Here is a 17911-nt window from a genome sequence, read left to right as displayed (position 1 = left end):
TTTTTTCCCTTTCAAAGAAAATAACTGCAGGGGGAATTTTCTCTGGTTTAGCACAATCTTTATTCTCCATTAGTCCTTGGTCTGGCTCCCATGACATCCCCAACTATACTGCCGATATTGGTTTCAGGTGCCTAGCACCCACCCTTTAACTGGAGCGTATGGCATGCGTCCTGGTGACAGAAATGTTGGGTCTCGTCCCTCTCCCCTGCAAACAATTCATTTGCTTGACCTGAGACAGCTGGGTTACTGTGCACTGAATAAAGGATAGGCCCATCTAGCACCTTTTGGATAACATCTACCAGGCCTTGGTTTGAACCCGTGCAAAAAAACAAGAAAAATCATTGCAGTCCTGCCCAGAAAAAAAGTATTATCCAGGGACTCCCTTGCTATCCTTCGAAATACCCTGAAATCCTTTCAAGGACAACCAATAATGCATGGCAACCCAAGTAAGTGCCTCGGGTTTCCCTATCCATAAAAATCTTGTGTTTAGTGATGAATTCCAAATGAGCTACATAGAAGCTGGCACTGCAGGAAATATTTGGGGTTTTCAGAAAACTGGTTAAAAAATGCACTACTAATAGTAGCAAAAAGAAACAGAAATCTACAGCACTTACAGTTCTTCTAGTATTTCAAAAACATAAAGTATAAAAAGCATCCCTGTGTCAGGAAAGCTGTTTCAGCTTTGTCTTTGGTGTTCTGCAGTTAGAATACATTCCTTCTTAAAGGACTAGAACCAGGCGACACAAAATAACCTCAAGATCTCCTGTGATGATGGTTCTCAACCCATAAATGCCCTCTAAGGATATGTGCTGCAAAAAATGTTCTTGACTAAGTACTGGTCCAGTTATTAGCCAAAAACCCCACATCTACACAGGATGCTCAGCAGTACCTGGAACAGGCTGCTAAAGGCACCTTTCAGCTCCAGCTGAAATGGATCAAGGCACTAAATGGATGAGACTGGAAGGTAAAAGGGGAGAGCAGCTACAAATGTGCTCCAGCCTTGTCTCAAGCAAAAGTAACTCCTTCTTTCCCATGGGCTCTCACTGCCTGACTGCCTGCTGGACACCAAAAGGGAGTCAAGCACAGAAGAAGCACTCACAGAGCAAGTGGGATGGTTCTTGTGTCAGCAAGGACCTGGAGACCTCTGCACACAGGCACATGGCAGGTGCTGTGTTTGTCTAAGCAGCTCTGTTATTTATGCCAAGGCTCAGATGAAGACTACTATAGAGGGTTCAGGCACAGCTGAAAGAGACAATTAATGCAAAAGGAGTCGCTATGATCCAGGGAAATGTAAATTTATTGTGGGATGGCACCTATGCTGCCAAGACATCTCCTCCTTAGGGATGGCAAAAACGGCCACAGAACAGAATGCTGGAAGTTTTGTTGTGCCGGATGAAGAAGAGGAAGGGATGGTCAGCAGTGAATTCCCGAACTCTCAGTGAACAGGAATTTGCAACCAGCACAGTAGCAGCAGCTGCTTCAGTACCTTCTTCATTGACTTCCACAAAGGACTTGTGAATCACTTCAGACAGCACCAACTCGTTGCCAGATGAGATTCCTGAGAAGTCTGCCTTCCCCGAGTCAAATGCATCAGGCATTCCCATGCTGCTCAGAAGGCCCTTCAGATGGTAATCTTCTTCCAGTTTAAATCTGGGTAAAGACACCCGCACCTCTGTAGACTCCATCATTTCAGGACTGATCCAACCTATTAGCTTCTCATATGTAAGTTCTTTCTCCAGCTGAAGAAAAATTCCAAATTTACTTAATTACAATGAGAATTGAGTAAATATTACATAGCCAAAGAACTCTTTTATGTGTGTTTCTTCACATAACACACAACATGCATCCTTTATTTTCCCCTGGGTTAAGCAGGAAGACTGTGGGGGTTTTCTCTTCATTTTTAATAGGGGAATAAATGACTGAAAAAACCTTAGTAATGAACTCCTTGCCCAGAATGCCAAGAGCCCAAACTTGTGTCCTACCCTCATCACAAAAAGAGATCCTGCCCTTTCCTGTGAGCCTCTTTCCAGGCACTGAGCCACACACCACTGCCAGCTGCTCAGCACAGAAGATCTAGAGGACAAGCAACAGGGCTTCCAAAGAGCCCACTGTAATGGGTTTGGTATTTAGTTTGAGAGGAATGTGAAGTCTTTACTTTGTCAGGACCTTAAAATTGTTTTAGAAAGGACAAAGACATATCAGGAGTTAGGTTAAGGTATTAGCACACGCTTTAACCGCTAAGAACATTGAATGTGACTTTGGGAAGAACCCATATAAATCCTGGCTTTGTTCGGGTCAGGCCCGTTTCCTCCTGTCCAGCTGAACAGGTAACATCGAACTGGGCCGGCGACTTCACGCCCCCCACTCTGAGGGGGGAGCCGGCCCCGAGGCCTGGCCAGGCTCCATCAGCTCCTAGCAGGGGAGGAGAGGTTGTAGCTTAACATCCACTACTTTAAAAATCTTCCCCAGAGCCCCGGAGTCCTGGAGCAAATAAAGATCTCTGCCGGGCCCTGCTAACAGCTATGGGCCCAGTTGGGCCGAGGCTGCCCCGACTGTCACCAAGGGGTGGGCAAAGCTCTCCCCCTCTCCCCTCCGGTTTGGTGATTTTCCAGACAGAAAAGAGAGAAAAAACCAGGCCAATCTAAAAGTGCAGTGGTGGAGAGACTGCTGCCCAGCAGAGATGGCATGGCCACTGCAGGCCTGGGCAGATTTATCCCTTTCATGGCAACGTGAAGCTTCCAAGGCCTAACCCTTTCCTGAAAGACAAAAAAAAAAAAAAAAAAAAAAAAAAAAAAAAAAAAAAAAAAAAAAAAAAAAAAAAAAAAAGAGACAGAGTGGACGTAAAAAAACCACCACATAAAGTCAGTAAAGCAAAAATAAAAGAACTAATGAAGATTATTAGAAGAGAGATTAAAGATGTAGACATTTTTAACCGCACCTACCTCTGAGATAAACCATAGCAAAATAGACTGTTTCTTGTAACATCTTAATGTTGTTTGGAGGAATGCTAGTTCTAATCAAAATTAGAGATTGATATAATTGAGATTAAAGTAAGAATCTCAAACCCCCTTGCTCCTGTGAGAGAGATCTCAGCCTTTGAAACTAAAATTATTTTAGAGAGAAAGTGATTTAAAGCTCTCAGCTCCTAGAATAAAAAGAAGTCTATTTCTTTTATGATAGAGACAATTTTGAAGATAGAAGATAATCCTTATTTTGTACTAAAAGAAGCATTATTAAACAATATCCCAAATACATTAAGAGACCCATGAGTAGCCAAAGAAAAGGTTACTAATGCATAGAACAGCACAATCTGCAAAATACTCCAAGCAGTTGCAGATTTGTGACACTAAGAGCCACAAGATTGTTTTTTGTCTTGTGGGGAACGTCTCCATAGGACTCTAGAGAGACTCCTCTTCAAAGTGATAAAAGATTATATTTAAATAGTGAAACTGACTAAAAATCACAAGTTGTGTCTCTATATGTTGTTTGTAAGAAAGTTAACAGTTTATAAAGGAAGAGTGTTTTAAAGTTTCACTTTGTTTTGTTTTTTCAACTTTTCCATTCTATTAGTATGTGTTAATAAAACTATTTATTTATTTTTAAGCTTAAGCCTACTTTGCTTCTGATCTTCTCCCACAAAAATAGAATAAACACTAAGATCACTACACTAAATTTAGCAAATGTGAAACCACTACATTAATTTGAGTTTCTGCCCACTTTTGAATTAAAACCATTACAATTTAATGAAGAATGCAGCCAATTAATAAAAATTGTAAGATAAGATTAACGAAGAAAATTTAAAGGCAAAGCAAGTATTAATTAAGTATAATTATAGTAAAATATCTGGGAGAGGAGAAGTTTTATTGTTTTAAGGAAACAAAAGTTATATAATGTATGTAACTTTGATAATAGGTTTTTATGTGTATTTCCCAAAGTCGAGGGGTGGATATTGCCATGGGTTGCCACAGTTTGGTTTTTCGTTAGGGAGGAATGTTACGTTTTTACCCTGTCAGGACCTTAAAATTGCTTTGGAAAGGACAAAGACCTATCAGAAGCTAGGTTAAGATATTAATACTAAGACTAGTACTCTAAATTTAACAAACAGAATTTAACAAATGTGAAACCACTACACAGATCCAAAATCCCCCTCTCCACATGCCAGCGTCACCATACCATGCCTCCACCACAACCAGCTCTGCTCCTCAGCAGGGCCAGCTCCTCTTCCACAGCCTCTGCCTAAGGGAGCAGCACACAGCCTGAGCAGCAAGGACATAGCAGGGGCAGTCCCTTTGGGCACAGGGAGAAGAGGGACATTTCTGATGGCCTTGAGCACCAGAGGCACAATTACTCTGGGACTCAACTGCAGCTCTCTGTGCAATATCAGACTTTCTTCCCTGGAAGCATTCAGGCTGTCTTGGCACTCAGCTCAACAACTTACTCTTTCCAGGCCAGTGGATTCATCCCGGATTGCATCAGGGAGCAGGATGATCATGCTCAGTTCATTACCCACATAGGGGAGCTCCAGGATTTTGGTCTGCAAGTCCCCAACGCAGGCCATCTTAAATCTGTCTTCCTTGAACATCATCTGCACAGGTCTGGTCTCGTTCTAGAAATACAGAGATGCCAACAGTTAGGGCTGAGCTTCTCTGCTGGTCTCAAACTACGAAGAAGGAGTCAAGCTACTCAGACCTTTTAGGATTTGACCAAAGAGAACTGATCACACATCACAGAGTGCAGCCCAAACACTGCCTTTTGGAAAGCACGAGGTAAGAACAATGCACGATATTCCACCACCACTCAAAAGGAGATTATTCATCAGCCCTATATCCTGTTGCTGTTGCATCCTGAAACCTGGTTCGAAGCTTGCACAGCTGCAGGGAACAGAGAACTATCTCTCTGGATACTCCTGCCAGCTTTATCAACACATTCACACAGGGAGAGAGTAAGGTGTCCGGAACAGAAGCAGTCCAGCAGTCTCTGAGGTTGCTGTTGGAGGTAGTCTGGGGTAACCAGAAATATTCCTTTATTTAGAAGTTATATTGGTACTTTCAAACATCCTTGGGTTTATTTCACCACTGCAGGGAAGGGACCAGTTTAGAGACAGGCATGAGAGCATCAATTCTCCACAATGGTTCCTTCAAGCAGGTGTGTTAAGAGAGGCACATTACCAGCTCTTGCTAATGACTCCTGGGGGCCAACCCAGAGCTGCAGGGGATCCTGAGGGGCAGCCACAGCCTGCCCATGCCAGTGCCCAAGTCTTCCTCAAGAGCACTGATCTACTCCTAAAAACAAGACTGCAGAGGACAGAGTTCTCCAAAGGAGATTTGTTTCCATTTCCTTTGGAGTGGCTCAGGGGCAGATATGCAGCAGGGAAGCTCAGACTGAAGAAGACTCAAATTCACAAGCTTTCACACCTGTCTTTGTGCTTTATGAAAGGTCCTAATAATGATGTGAAAGTTCAGAGAAAATCAGCAAAGGGAGTCTTCCTGTGAGAGGGAGAGGGCATAAGGAGCCTACCCAAGGCAACCCTGCTTGAAAGATTTAATTTCTTCTTAAAGGTGGTCATTTCAGACAACATCCACCAAACAATGTATTGTCAGCATTTGAGCACATCATACCTTAGTGATTTGGAAAGGGAATTCTCTGGTACTCTGTTTGTTGAACTGCTTTTCCCAGTTGCCTTTGAAATAGATGGCATTCACCAACACAAATCTGGTCAGAGAACTGAGAATCCCTTCCGCCAACAGGTTCTGGATTTTACCTTTATGATACAAAGAAAAAACTCACATTATTTCATAGGTTGACATGGATCCAATTATTATCCAAGACAGCATCTACTCTACATTTAATATATAAAACAGAAAAGAATCATGTACCAGACAGAGCTCTAGATCTCAGTTGTTTGAAGTCACAATCCTACATCCTAACACAGGTGCTTACCCAAACCATGGCTGCCATTAAACACAACTGGGCACTTGGCAAAGCACTCACCTTCAGTCCTTTCCTCTACCCAGCCATTGATTTGTTTCCTGGAATCCTCCGCAGCATGAAGGAAATCCATCTGCTCCAGGCCAGCATGGTAGGATTTCTGACTCGACTCTATGAAAGACTAACAGGGACATTCACAACAGACTTTCAGCAAGAGATTTACTCTAATTCAGACACAGCTGATCCTTACATTCCCCAAGGAAATCTCTATGCTTCCCTTCCCCATCTTCATATAGGGCCACTGAAGTTCTGACTGACACGTTCCTCCTAGGATTTATACCACTTCTTTGAACTAGGAAGGGATATTATTGTTATGGCTTATTGCAGTCCACTACAAACTTCTACACTCCATTGAAAAGGGGAGGTGGGAGGAATTTTATTGTGGGGTTTTTTGTGCTTCAGTGGCATGACGTATGATTTTATGAGTTTGTTTATCACTTTGCTAAAAGACTTATGAACCATTTGTCCCACAGCCAAATATATGTGTAGATCACAGAACCCTCAATGTAGAGACTGATGGATTTTACCCTGCTTGGCAACGCTTGTGTATTCAGAACACAAATTATTTAAAGGTGATTCTCTGCCAAGTTCAGACACCGGGCTCTGGCAGAATCAATTACACTCCTGACCTACAGCCCAGAAAATCTGGAAGCAAATCCCATAGCCTGCCTTGAACCTCCAGAGGAAAGAGGTAGCAAATACATTATACTAAAAATCATAACAAATTTAATGGCTACTTACTGCAAGAAACTCAAAGGTCTTTTCTCCATAGAGCCGGTTTGCAGTTCTCAGGATGTATTTGGTGTTTGGATCATTAATTTCAGAGAGAAGGGATTGATACCCATTGTGAGCATCCTGGGCATTCTTCAGAGAAAGCACCTGCACAAAGACCAACATCCACAGCAGTGTCCAGTCCTCCTCTAAACACACTCGATCAGCATGATTGTTTTTATATTAAATTATTTTTAAGTTAAATACTGTGACATGAAGCAAAAAGACTTTTTCAACTACACCTCCCTGGAAGGCATATCTGATGTACCCATCAAGAAGTTGCACAAGTTATAAATTAGGGAGCGGCAGAATGAGCAGCCTGGATTTCCCTTCCTGTAGCAATGCACCCACACCCTCAGGTGCTTCCATATTAGGAAAGGATTTGGGTTTCATTCTTTGTTTCACTTGCAAGGCAAAGAACCAGGAATTTCGATGCTCTTCTCAACATAATTGGCCCGGTTCCAACAGAAAAGCACCTGGTGGATGGTTTGAGCTGTGCCCCAAGAACTGTAGCTATTTCTATTGGGCAGCATGCCAAAATCCCCTCCTAGATCATTACCTACTTAAATAAGAGTATGGAGACTCTTGGTGCATTTTGGGGGCGTCTTAACAGGTATAAGGGACCTCCCTGCACCTTGCATGGCTTATTTCACTACGGTTTTGTATAGTTTGTTATTTTTGCCTAATTAAAACCTTTTGCTTTTCCAAACATCTCCGATCATTCCGTCTCACTGCTTTTATAAGCATTTTCTGAGGTTGCGAGCAACCCTCAGGAGGTGATGCACCTGTGAGGGGCTCTTAACATTCTGGCCTCCCATAGAATGCATCTCCTTCCCTCAAGGCAAGCACTATAGGATCACAGAGTGGGTCAGGTGGGAAGGGACCTGTGGGGACAATCTGCTCCAAAACCCTGCCCAAGAAGGGACAGCTAGAGCTGGTAATCCAGGATTGTGTCCACATGGATTTCGAATATCTCCAATTGTGGCAACAGTAGAAGTTTTTCAGAAATTTTTATAAAGTACATGGAAACAAAATACGAGTTTATACTCCTTCCACTTTGCAAAGGAAGCAAGCATGCCAACTTAAGACTGGTTCTGTACTTAGTATTGTCATTTCCTACATAAAACAGAGGTCAAGAGATATTAGCTATCCATGTAAATTTTAAAAAGGAGTAAATCAAGTTGCAGTTACCAGTTTGAAATGCAGACAGTGGGGTTTTAAAAATGTGGCTTCATTTTCAGAACATGTGTCATATGGTTTTAAGCCAAAGCAAAGAAGGAAAAAAAAAAACAAAACCTTTATGTAACCAACAACGAACAACAAATAAATTCCAGGTTTCTCCTAATTAGATATTGAAGAAGACCAGTGTCAAAAACTACAAAACCCCACAAATAAACCCAGGCAACTATTAATTTCTTAATGGACAATGGTCACATGAAAAAAAAAAAAAAAAAAAAAAAAAAACTGGACTCTGTTTACACACACCAGAGGAAGAGCTCTGCTCTCTCACACCACAGCGACAAACACAGTTTAGCAGAAGTCCATGTCACAGTCTGTACGACTGTGCTCACAGGATCAAACCAAATGCAATCCAAGTTTATTTTGACCTACCTTGCTTATTTGGGCTTCAGTGCTACCTCTTGAACCCAGCAGAACCATAGACAAAGCAGAAGAAATACTAAATGGTGAAAAGAACACATTCTGCCCACTGTTCTTCTCACACAGCTTTCTTAACAGCTCCACAGCAAAAGTGGTGTTTGCTGCACAGAGGCTCTCCATGCTTCTGAGCCTGGGACATAAAACACAGGAAAAAAAATGGAACAAATTTACTTGAATACAAAGCAGTTGTTTCTCCCTTTTAAACTTCCCTGTGTAAACCAGGAAGTAAAGACTGGAAACTTATCAGCTCACTGGAGACTGATTTGGTGCCACAAGCACCTGAGATCCCATACTACACATGAGAATTATTTCAGTGGTTTAGAGTCTGCTACTGGATTTCAATCGCACACCTACACAGTGGGACGTCCTTTAAGGGGATCAGACACAACAGGAATTTGTGCAGGACTTCCTGAAAGAAATCTCTGTTGCCTTCACACAGAAAATAATTTGCATTTATTGGACCACCAGAGACAAGTTACACATCAGAAGAGCAGAATTACCAACTCTTACCTTCTCTAAGTCAACAGACCTTCAGTGCTAGCTGCAGCTTGCCTCTACGCGTGCACACTGGGTTTTAAACCTGCCAGCCGGGCTGGGAGAAGTCAGCAGCAGGACTTCGCCTCAAAGAAAGAGTAGTAGCAAGAATTTCATTGTCACTGCAAGATTCTCTTACCAAAAAACCCAAAAACAACCCCTACAGCCAAACAGAAAAAACCCCAACAACAAAACTTCCCAAACTAAAAACCCCAACCACACCAAGCATATATAATATTCTATATAGGATGTTTCTTCTCTACATTACTCATCTATCCCATCCTTACTTATTACTCCAAGTTAATGGCATTATATTTAAAAAAAAAAAAAAAAATCCCTTTCGCTATAACTGGAAATTGGAAGGAATTGTGCTGGCATGACTGCACGTTAAAGTACTTCAGACTCACAGAGCTTGCACACCCCAACCATCTCACTCACACAGCAGCTTTCCTCACACGTCTTAAAGCAGAACTGTCAGGTTTGCTGCTTCCTTTCAGAACCAAATACGGGGAGGAGTTTAAATCAGAATTTACGCATTTCCTGAACGACCCTCCCACAGCCATTCCAAGAATCACTGTCAGCTCTCTCCGAAGACGCACAATCGGCACGGCACCTTCAAAATGCTCTTTTATCGAGCTCTGTGCTGAAGAAAACACCAGCACCTCCCGAGCCAGCATGTAAACCGATACCCCAGAACTCGCCCTCACTTTCGTCTCCTTGCACCACCCGTGCAAGCCTGGCACCCCAAGCCCTGCACAGCCCGCAGCCCGCGCTGCCCGAAGAGCGCTGCGATTTCGGGAGACGGGAACGAGCTGCGCGTTTCTTCCCGACACCGCCCCGTTCCCGGAGGATGCCCCGCGGGCGGGGACAGGGCGGAGGCTGCGCCGCTCCCCTCCCGCCCCGCGCAGCCCCAGCGCAGCCGAGGCCGCTTGGCCGCGTCCCCGTCCGGCCGGCGACAGCCGCGGCCACAGCGCCCCCCAGGAGCGGGGCAGCGACACCCAACCCGCTGCCAGAACTCCTCTCCTCCTGCCACAGACTGAACAAGATGTGCATAATTCAGCACTGAAAAAGGAGAAAAACACCCGTGCAGCGCTTGCACTTCCTTTATTATTCCAGGAACAGGAGCCACAAAACACATCCCAATGGAAGGAAAGCTGTTGCAGCTGTGTCTGGTATTATACAGGTAAACAATGGCTTCTAAGAAAATATTAATAGCATAAACATAGAACAGTAGCAAAACAAAGTTAAAATCAAGGCTTTGTCATTCAAACATTGCATAGACACCATGTGCCCTTTTGTTACATTCTTTGTTAAAGGACCAGAACCAGGTGGCAGGCAATAAACTCAGCTGTCCTGGGGTGGTGAAAGAAAGACACTCACTCCACAAATACCTCACGGGGACATCTGCTATAAAAGCATACTTTCATTCCCATTCTTGCCTATATGCTGCTCCACTTGTTAGCATCAAATACCCACATCTATGCAGGATGCTCAGCAATAGCTGGAACAGGCTGCCAAAAACTCCTTTCAGCTCCAGGCTGAAATGGATCAAGGCATTAAATGGATGAGACTGGAAGGTAAAAGGGGAGGGCAGCTACAAATGTGTGACCAAGAACCTGAAGACTTCTGCACCCAGGCAAGGAGGGGGTTGGACTTGGCAGGTGCTGTGTTTGTCTAAACAGCTCTGTTATTCATGCAAAGGAAGGCGGGAATCACAACTACAGAAGTTCAGGCACAGCTGAAAGATACAATTAAGGCAAAAGGATTCACCTAGTTCAAGGGAAATGTAAATTTATTGTGGAATGGCACCTATGCTGCCAAGACATCTCCTCCTTAGGGATGGCAAAAACGGCCACAGAACAGAATGCTGGAAGTTTTGTTGTGCCGGATGAAGAAGAGGAAGGGATGGTCAGCAGTGAATTCTGGAGTGGGCACTGGAGCACGACATGCCAACACTAGGATAGCTGTGGCAGCAGCTGCTTCAGTGCCTTCTTCATTGACTTCCACAAAGGACTTGTGAATCACTTCAGACAGCACCAACTCATTGCCAGATGAGATTCCTGAGAAGTCTGCCTTCCCCAGCTCAAATGCATCAGGCATTCCCATGCTGCTCAGAAGGGGTTTTAGATGGTAATCTTCTTCCAGTTTAAATCTGGGTAAAGACACCCTCACCTCTATAGACTTCATCATCTCAGGACTGATCCAACCTATTAGCTTCTCATATGTAAGTTCTTTCTCCAGCTGAAGAAAAATTACAAATTTACTTAATTACAGTGAGAACTGAGTCAGTGTTACATAGCCAAAGTTATGATGTCTCTGTGTTTCCTCATATAACACACAGTATGCATCCTTTATTTTCCCCTGGGTTAAGCATGAAGACTGTGGAGGGGTTTCTTTTCTTTTTTAATATGGGGAATAACTGACTGAAGAAACCTTAGTAATGAACTCCTTTGTCCAGAGTGCCAAAGAGCCCACACCTGTGTCCTACCCTCATCACAAAAGAGATCCTGCCCTTTCCTGTGAGCCTCTCTCCAGGCACTGAGCCACACACCACTGCCAGCTGCTCAGCACAGATCTGGATGACAAGCCACAGGACTTCCAAAGAGCCCATCCAAAATCCCCCCTCCACATGCCAGCATCACCATACTGTGCCCTCATCACAACCACAGCTGACCTCTGCTCCTCAGCAGGGCCAGCTCCTCTTCCACAGCCTCTGCCTAAGGGAGCAGCACACAGCCTGAGCAGCAAGGACATAGCAGGGGCAGTCCCTTTGGGCACAGGGAGCAGAGGGACATTTCTGATGGTCCTGAGCACCAGAGGCACAATTGCTCTGGGACTCAACTGCAGCTCTCTGTGCAATATCAGACTTTCTTCCCTGGAAGCATTCAGGATCTCTTGGCACTCAGCTCAACAACTTACTCTTTCCAAGCCAGTGGATCCATCCCGGATTGCATCAGGGAGCAGGATGATCATGCTCAGTTCATTACCCACATAGGGGAGCTCCAGGATTTTGGTCTGCAAGTCCCCAATGTAGGCCATCTTAAATCTGTCCTTCTTGAACATCATCTGCACAGGTCTGGTCTCGTTCTAGAAATACAGAGATGCCAACAGTTAGGGCTGAGCTTCTCTGCTGGTATCAAACTACGAAGCAGGCGGCAAGCTACTCAGGGCCTTTTAGGATTTGACCAGAGAGAACTGATCACACATCACAGAGTGCAGCTTCACTGATGCCTTGAGAGACTAGCTAGAACAGAGGCTAGACAGAGTTAAGGATAAAGGTATTTATGTATTTATTTAGGTATTTATGGAAAGGCCTTCAAAGGATACACCTTGGGCAGTGCAGGAGTCTCACAGAGACTGAACTCAAGATCAATGATTGCCATGGGTTTTTCATACAAATGTTGGTCTACTTGCATATCAGAGGTTAATTGTACAATTACAGCTTCCTTTACAGGTAATGGAGTCCCGTTTCCACAGTTTACACCTCCTAGTTCTCTGTGGTTTACATTTTTTGGGGCTGAGAAAGTGAGGTGTCCCTGGATTTAAGGCTCAGAGAGAAATTGTTTTGTCTGAATGAAACAGTAGAACAGTAACTGACAGGCTGTGGAGTTTTAGAATTATACACTGATCTGAAAAATAGAAAAGCTAAAATTTAACGCATACCCAACTCTGTGTTTTGTAAAGGACGAGGTAAAAACTGGCCATGTGCAGCAGAAATGTATGATATTCCACCACCACTCAAAAGGAGATTATTCATCAGCCCTATATCCTGTTGCTGTTGCATCCTGAAACCTGGTTCGAAGCTTGCACAGCTGCAGGGAACAGAGAACTATCTCTCTGGATACTCCTGCCAGCTTTATCAACACATTCACACAGGGAGAGAATAAGGTGTCCAGAACAGAATCAGTCCAGCAGTCTCTGAAGTTGCTGTTGGAGGTAGTCTGGGGTAACCAGAAATATTCCTTTATTTAGAAGTTATATTGGTACTTTCAAACATCCTTGGGTTTATTTCACCACTGTAGGGAAGGGACAGTTTACAGACAGGCATGAGAGCATCAATTCTCCACAATGGTTCCTTCAAGCAGGTGTGTTAAGAGAGGCACATTACCAGCTCTTGCTAATGACTCCTGGGGGCCAACCCAGAGCTGCAGGGGATCCTGAGGGACAGCCACAGCCTGCCCATGCCAGTGCCCAAGTCTTCCTCAAGAGCACTGATCTACTCCTAAAAACAAGACTGCTAAGCACAGAGTTCTCCAAAGGAGATTTGTTTCCATTTCCTTTGGAATGGCTCAGGGGCAGATATGCAGCAGGGAGGCTCAGACTGAAGAAGACTCAAATTCACAAGCTTTCACAGCTGTCTTTGTGCTTTATGAAAGGTCCTAATAATGATGTGAAAGTTCAGAGAAAATCAGCAAAGGGAGTCTTCCTGTGAGAGGGAGAGGGCATAAGGAGCCTACCCAAGGCAACCCTGCTTGAAAGATTTAATTTCTTCTTAAAGGTGGTCATTTCAGACAACATCCACCAAACAATGTATTGTCAGCATTTGAGCACATCATACCTTATTGATTTGGAAAGGGGATTCTCTGGTACTCTGTTTGTTGAACTGCTTTTCCCAGTTGCCTTTGAAATAGATGGCATTCACCAACACAAATCTGGTCAGAGAACTGAGAATCCCCTCTGCCAACAGGTTCTGGATTTTACCTTTATGATACAAAGAAAAAACCCACATTATTTCATAGGCCGACATGGATCCAATTATTTCCAAGGTAGTATCTACTCTGCATTTAATATATAAAACAGAAAAAAAGCTCTAGATCTCAGTTGTTTGAAGTCACAATCCTACATCCTAACATAGGTGCTTACCCAAACCATGGCCGCCATTAAACACAACTGGGCACTTGGCAAAGCACTCACCTTCAGTTCTTTCCTCTACCCAGCCATTGATTTGTTTCCTGGAATCCTCCGCAGCATGCAGGAAGTCCATCTGCTCCAGGCCAGCATGGTAGGATTTCTGACTCGACTCTATGAAAGACTAACAGGGACATTCACAACAGACTTTCAGCAAGAGATTTACTCTCATTCAGACACAGATGATCCTTACATTCCCCAGGGCAATCTCCATGCTTCCCTTCCCCATCTTCATATAGGGCCACTGAAGTTCTGACTGACACGTTCCTCCTAGGATTTATACCACTTCTTTGAACTAGGAAGGGATATTATTGTTATGGCTTATTGCAGTCCACTACAAACTTCTACACTCCATTGAAAAGGGGAGGTGGGAGGAATTTTATTGTGGGTATTTTTGAGCTTCAGTGGCATGACGTATGATTTTATGAGTTTGTTTATCAGACTTTTGCTAAAAGACTTATGAACCATTTGTCCCACAGCCAAATATATGTGTACATCACAGAACCCTCAATGTAGAGACTGATGGATTTTACCCTGCCTGGCATTACTTGTGCACTCAGAACACAAATTATTTAAAGGTGATTCTCTGCCAGGTTCAGACACCGGGCTCTGGCAGAATCAATTACACTCCTGACACTCAGCACAGAAAATTTGGAAGCAAATCCCATAGCCTGCCTTGAACCTCCAGAGGAAAGAGAAAGCAAGTACATTATACTAAGAATCATAACAAATTTAATGGCTACTTACTGCAAGAAACTCAAAGGTCTTTTCTCCATAGAGCCGGTTTGCAGTTCTCAGGATGTATTTGGTGTTTGGATCATTAATTTCAGAGAGAAGGGATTGATACCCATTGTGAGCATCCTGGGCATTCTTCAGAGAAAGCACCTGCACAAGGACAACATCCAGAGCAGTGTCCAGTCCTCCTCTAAACACACTCGATCAGCATGATTGTTTTTATATTAAATTACTTTTAAGTTAAATACTGTGACATGAAGCAAAAAGACTTTTTCAACTACACCTCCCTGGAAGGCATATCTGATGTACCCATCAAGAAGTAGCCCAAGTCATAAATTAGGGAGTGGCAGAATGAGCAGCCTGGATTTCCCTTCCTGTAGCAATGCACCCACACCCTCAGGTGCTTCCATATTAGGAAAGGATTTGGGTTTCAGTCTTTGTTTCACTTGCAAGGCAAAGAACCAGGAATTTCGATGCTCTTCTCAACATAATTGGCCCGGTTCCAACAGAAAAGCACCTGGTGGATGGTTTGAGCTGTGCCTCAAGAACTGTAGCTATTTCTATTGGGCAGCATGCCAAAATCCCCTCCTAGATCATTACCTACTTAAATAAGAGTATGGAGACTCTTGATGCATTTTGGGGGCGTCTTAACAGGTATAAGGGACCTCCCTGCACCTTGCATGGCTTATTTCACTACGGTTTTGTATAGTTTGTTATTTTTGCTTAATTAAAACCTTTTGCTTTTCCAAACATCTCCGATCATTCCGTCTCACTGTTTTTATAAGCATTTTCTGAGATTGCGAGCAACCCCCAGGAGGTGATGCACCTGTGAGGGGCTCTTAACATTCTGGCCTCCCATAGAATGCATCTCCTTCCCTCAAGGCAAGCACTACAGGATCACAGAATGGCTCAGGTGGGAAGGGACCTGTGGGGACAATCTGCTCCAAAACCCTGCCCAAGAAGGGACAGCTAGAGATGGTAATCCAGGATTGTGTCCAGATGGATTTCGAATATCTCCAATTGTGGCAACAGTAGAAGTTTTTCAGAAATTTTTATAAAGTACATGGAAACAAAATACGAGTTTATACTCCTCCCACTTTGCAAAGGAAGCAAGCATGCCAACTTAAGACTGGTTCTGTACTTAGTATTGTCATTTCCTACATAAAACAGAGGTCAAGAGATATTAGCTATCCATGTAAATTTTAAAAAGGAGTAAATCAAGTTGCAGTTACCAGTTTGAAATGCAGACAGTGGGGTTTTAAAAATGTGGCTTCATTTTCAGAACATGTGTCATATGGTTTTAAGCCAAAGCAAAGAAGGAAAAAAAAAAAACAAAACCTTTATGTAACCAACAACGAACAACAAATAAATTCCAGGTTTCTCCTAATTAGATATTGAAGAAGACCAGTGTCAAAAACTACAAAACCCCACAAATAAACCCAGGCAACTATTAATTTCTTAATGGACAATGGTCACATGAAAAAAAAAAAAAAAAAAAAAAAGAAACTGGACTCTGTTTACACACACCAGAGGAAGAGTTCTGCTCTCTCACACCACAGCGACAAACACAGTTTAGCAGAAGTCCATGTCACAGTCTGTACGACTGTGCTCATATGATCAAACCAAATGCAATCCAAGTTTATTTTGACCTACCTTGCTTATTTGGGCTTCAGTGCTACCTCTTGAACCCAGCAGAACCATAGACAAAGCAGAAGAAATACTAAATGGTGAAAAGAACACATTCTGCCCCACTGTTCTTCTCACACAGCTTTCTTAACAGCTCCACAGCAAAGTGGTGTTTGCTGCACAGAGGCTCTCCATGCTTCTGAGCCTGGGACATAAAACACAGGAAAAAAAATGGAACAAATTTACTTGAATACAAAGCAGTTGTTTCTCCCTTTTAAACTTCCCTGTGTAAACCAGGAAGTAAAGACTGGAAACTTATCAGCTCACTGGGGACTGATTTGGTGCCACAAGCACCTGAGATCCCATACTACACATGAGAATTATTTCAGTGATTTAGAGTCTGCTACTGGATTTCAATCGCACACCTACACAGTGGGACGTCCTTTAAGGGGATCAGACACAACAGCAATTTGTGCAGGGACTTCCTGAAAGAAATCTCTGTTGACTTCACACAGAAAATAATTTGCCTTTATTGGACCACCAGAGACAAAGTTACACATCAGAAGAGCAGAATTACCAACTCTTACCTTCTCTAAGTCAACAGACCTTCAGTGGTAGCTGCAGCTTGCCTCTACGTGTGCACACTGGGTTTTAAACCTGCCAGCCGGGCTGGGAGAAGTCAGCAGGAGGACTTTGCCTAAAAGAAAGAGTAGTAGCAAGAATTTCATTGTCACTGCAAGATTCTCTTACAAAAAAACCCAAAAATAACCCCTACAACCAAACAGAAAAAACCCCAACAACAAAACTTCCCAAACTAAAAACCCCAACCGCACCAAGCATATATAATATTCTATATAGGATGTTTCTTCTCTACATTACTCATCTATCCCATCCTTACTTATTACTCCAAGTTAATGGCATTATATTTAAAAAAAAAAAAAAAAAATCCCTTTCGCTATAACTGGAAATTGGAAGGAATTGTGCTGGCTTGACTGCACGTTAAAGTACTTCAGACTCACAGAGCTTGCACACCCCAACCATCTCACTCACACAGCAGCTTTCCTCACACGTCTTTAAAGCAGAACTGTCAGGTTTGCTGCTTCCTTTCAGAACCAAATACGGGGAGGAGTTTTAAATCAGAATTTACGCATTTCCTGAACGACCCTCCCACAGCCATTCCAAGAATCACTGTCAGCTCTCTCCGAAGACGCACAATCGGCACGGCACCTTCAAAATGCTCTTTTATCGAGCTCTGTGCTGAAGAAAAACACCAGCACCTCCCGAGCCAGCATGTAAACCGATACCCCAGAACTCGCCCTCACTTTCGTCTCCTTGCACCACCCGTGCAAGCCTGGCACCCCAAGCCCTGCACAGCCCGCAGCCCGCGCTGCCCGAAGAGCGCTGCGATTTCGGGAGACGGGAACGAGCTGCGCGTTTCTTCCCGACACCGCCCCGTTCCCGGAGGATGCCCCGCGGGCGGGGACAGGGCGGAGGCTGCGCCGCTCCCCTCCCGCCCCGCGCAGCCCCGGCGCAGCCGAGGCCGCTTGGCCGCGTCCCCGTCCGGCCGGCGACAGCCGCGGCCACAGCGCCCGCCTGGAGCGGGGCAGCGACACCCAACCCGCTGCCAGAACTCCTCTCCTCCTGCCACAGACTGAACAAGATGTGCATAATTCAGCACTGAAAAAGGAGA

General features: G+C 44.0%; 2 protein-coding genes across 9 annotated transcripts in view; both read right to left on the bottom strand.

Moving 5' to 3' along the window:
* Nucleotides 1-62: 62 nt before the first annotated feature.
* On the bottom strand, nt 63-17685 carry LOC120759857 (serpin B6-like). 8 transcript variants are annotated; one of them, XM_040079989.2, is made up of 8 exons: nt 9660-9799; nt 8929-9038; nt 8371-8548; nt 6730-6867; nt 5992-6109; nt 5619-5761; nt 4439-4606; nt 63-2756 (listed from the first exon to the last, which is right to left on the bottom strand). In XM_040079989.2, the coding sequence occupies exons 3-8, from the start codon at nt 8536-8538 to the stop codon at nt 2556-2558; spliced, it is 936 nt and encodes a 311-aa protein (XP_039935923.1). In that variant the 5' UTR covers nt 8539-8548; nt 8929-9038; nt 9660-9799; the 3' UTR covers nt 63-2555. The 8 variants fall into 8 exon arrangements, with proteins under 8 accessions (XP_039935923.1, XP_058276401.1, XP_058276404.1 ...); XM_058420418.1 differs by lacking the exons at nt 8929-9038; nt 9660-9799 and adding exons at nt 16809-16918; nt 17544-17685 and having other exon boundaries at nt 1166-1739; XM_058420421.1 differs by lacking the exons at nt 8929-9038; nt 9660-9799 and adding exons at nt 16809-16918; nt 17241-17276 and having other exon boundaries at nt 1166-1739.
* Nucleotides 10085-17911, bottom strand: part of LOC120759576 (serpin B6-like) — a 29354-nt gene continuing 21527 nt past the window's right edge. The window contains 8 exon segments of the mRNA XM_058420285.1: nt 10085-11193; nt 11872-12039; nt 13511-13653; nt 13867-13984; nt 14608-14745; nt 16249-16344; nt 16346-16389; nt 16392-16426. Coding sequence (XP_058276268.1) covers nt 10786-11193; nt 11872-12039; nt 13511-13653; nt 13867-13984; nt 14608-14745; nt 16249-16344; nt 16346-16389; nt 16392-16426 — 1150 coding nt within the window. The 3' untranslated portion in view covers nt 10085-10785.

This window comes from Hirundo rustica, chromosome 1, assembly GCF_015227805.2.
Source record: "Hirundo rustica isolate bHirRus1 chromosome 1, bHirRus1.pri.v3, whole genome shotgun sequence".
NCBI lineage: Eukaryota > Metazoa > Chordata > Aves > Passeriformes > Hirundinidae > Hirundo > Hirundo rustica.
This window is presented reverse-complemented; position numbering and strand designations above follow the sequence as displayed.

Coding starts and splice junctions, on each gene's coding strand:
- LOC120759857 (XM_058420418.1), bottom strand. CDS start 8,538: ATGGAGAGCCTCTGTGCAGCAAACACCACTTTTGCTGTGGAGCTGTTA. Junction 6,110..6,729: donor AGACCTTTGAGTTTCTTGCA/GTAAGTAGCCAT, acceptor TGTCCCTGTTAG/TCTTTCATAGAGTCGAGTCA. Junction 4,607..5,618: donor TCCCTTTCCAAATCACTAAG/GTATGATGTGCT, acceptor CTGTATTTCTAG/AACGAGACCAGACCTGTGCA.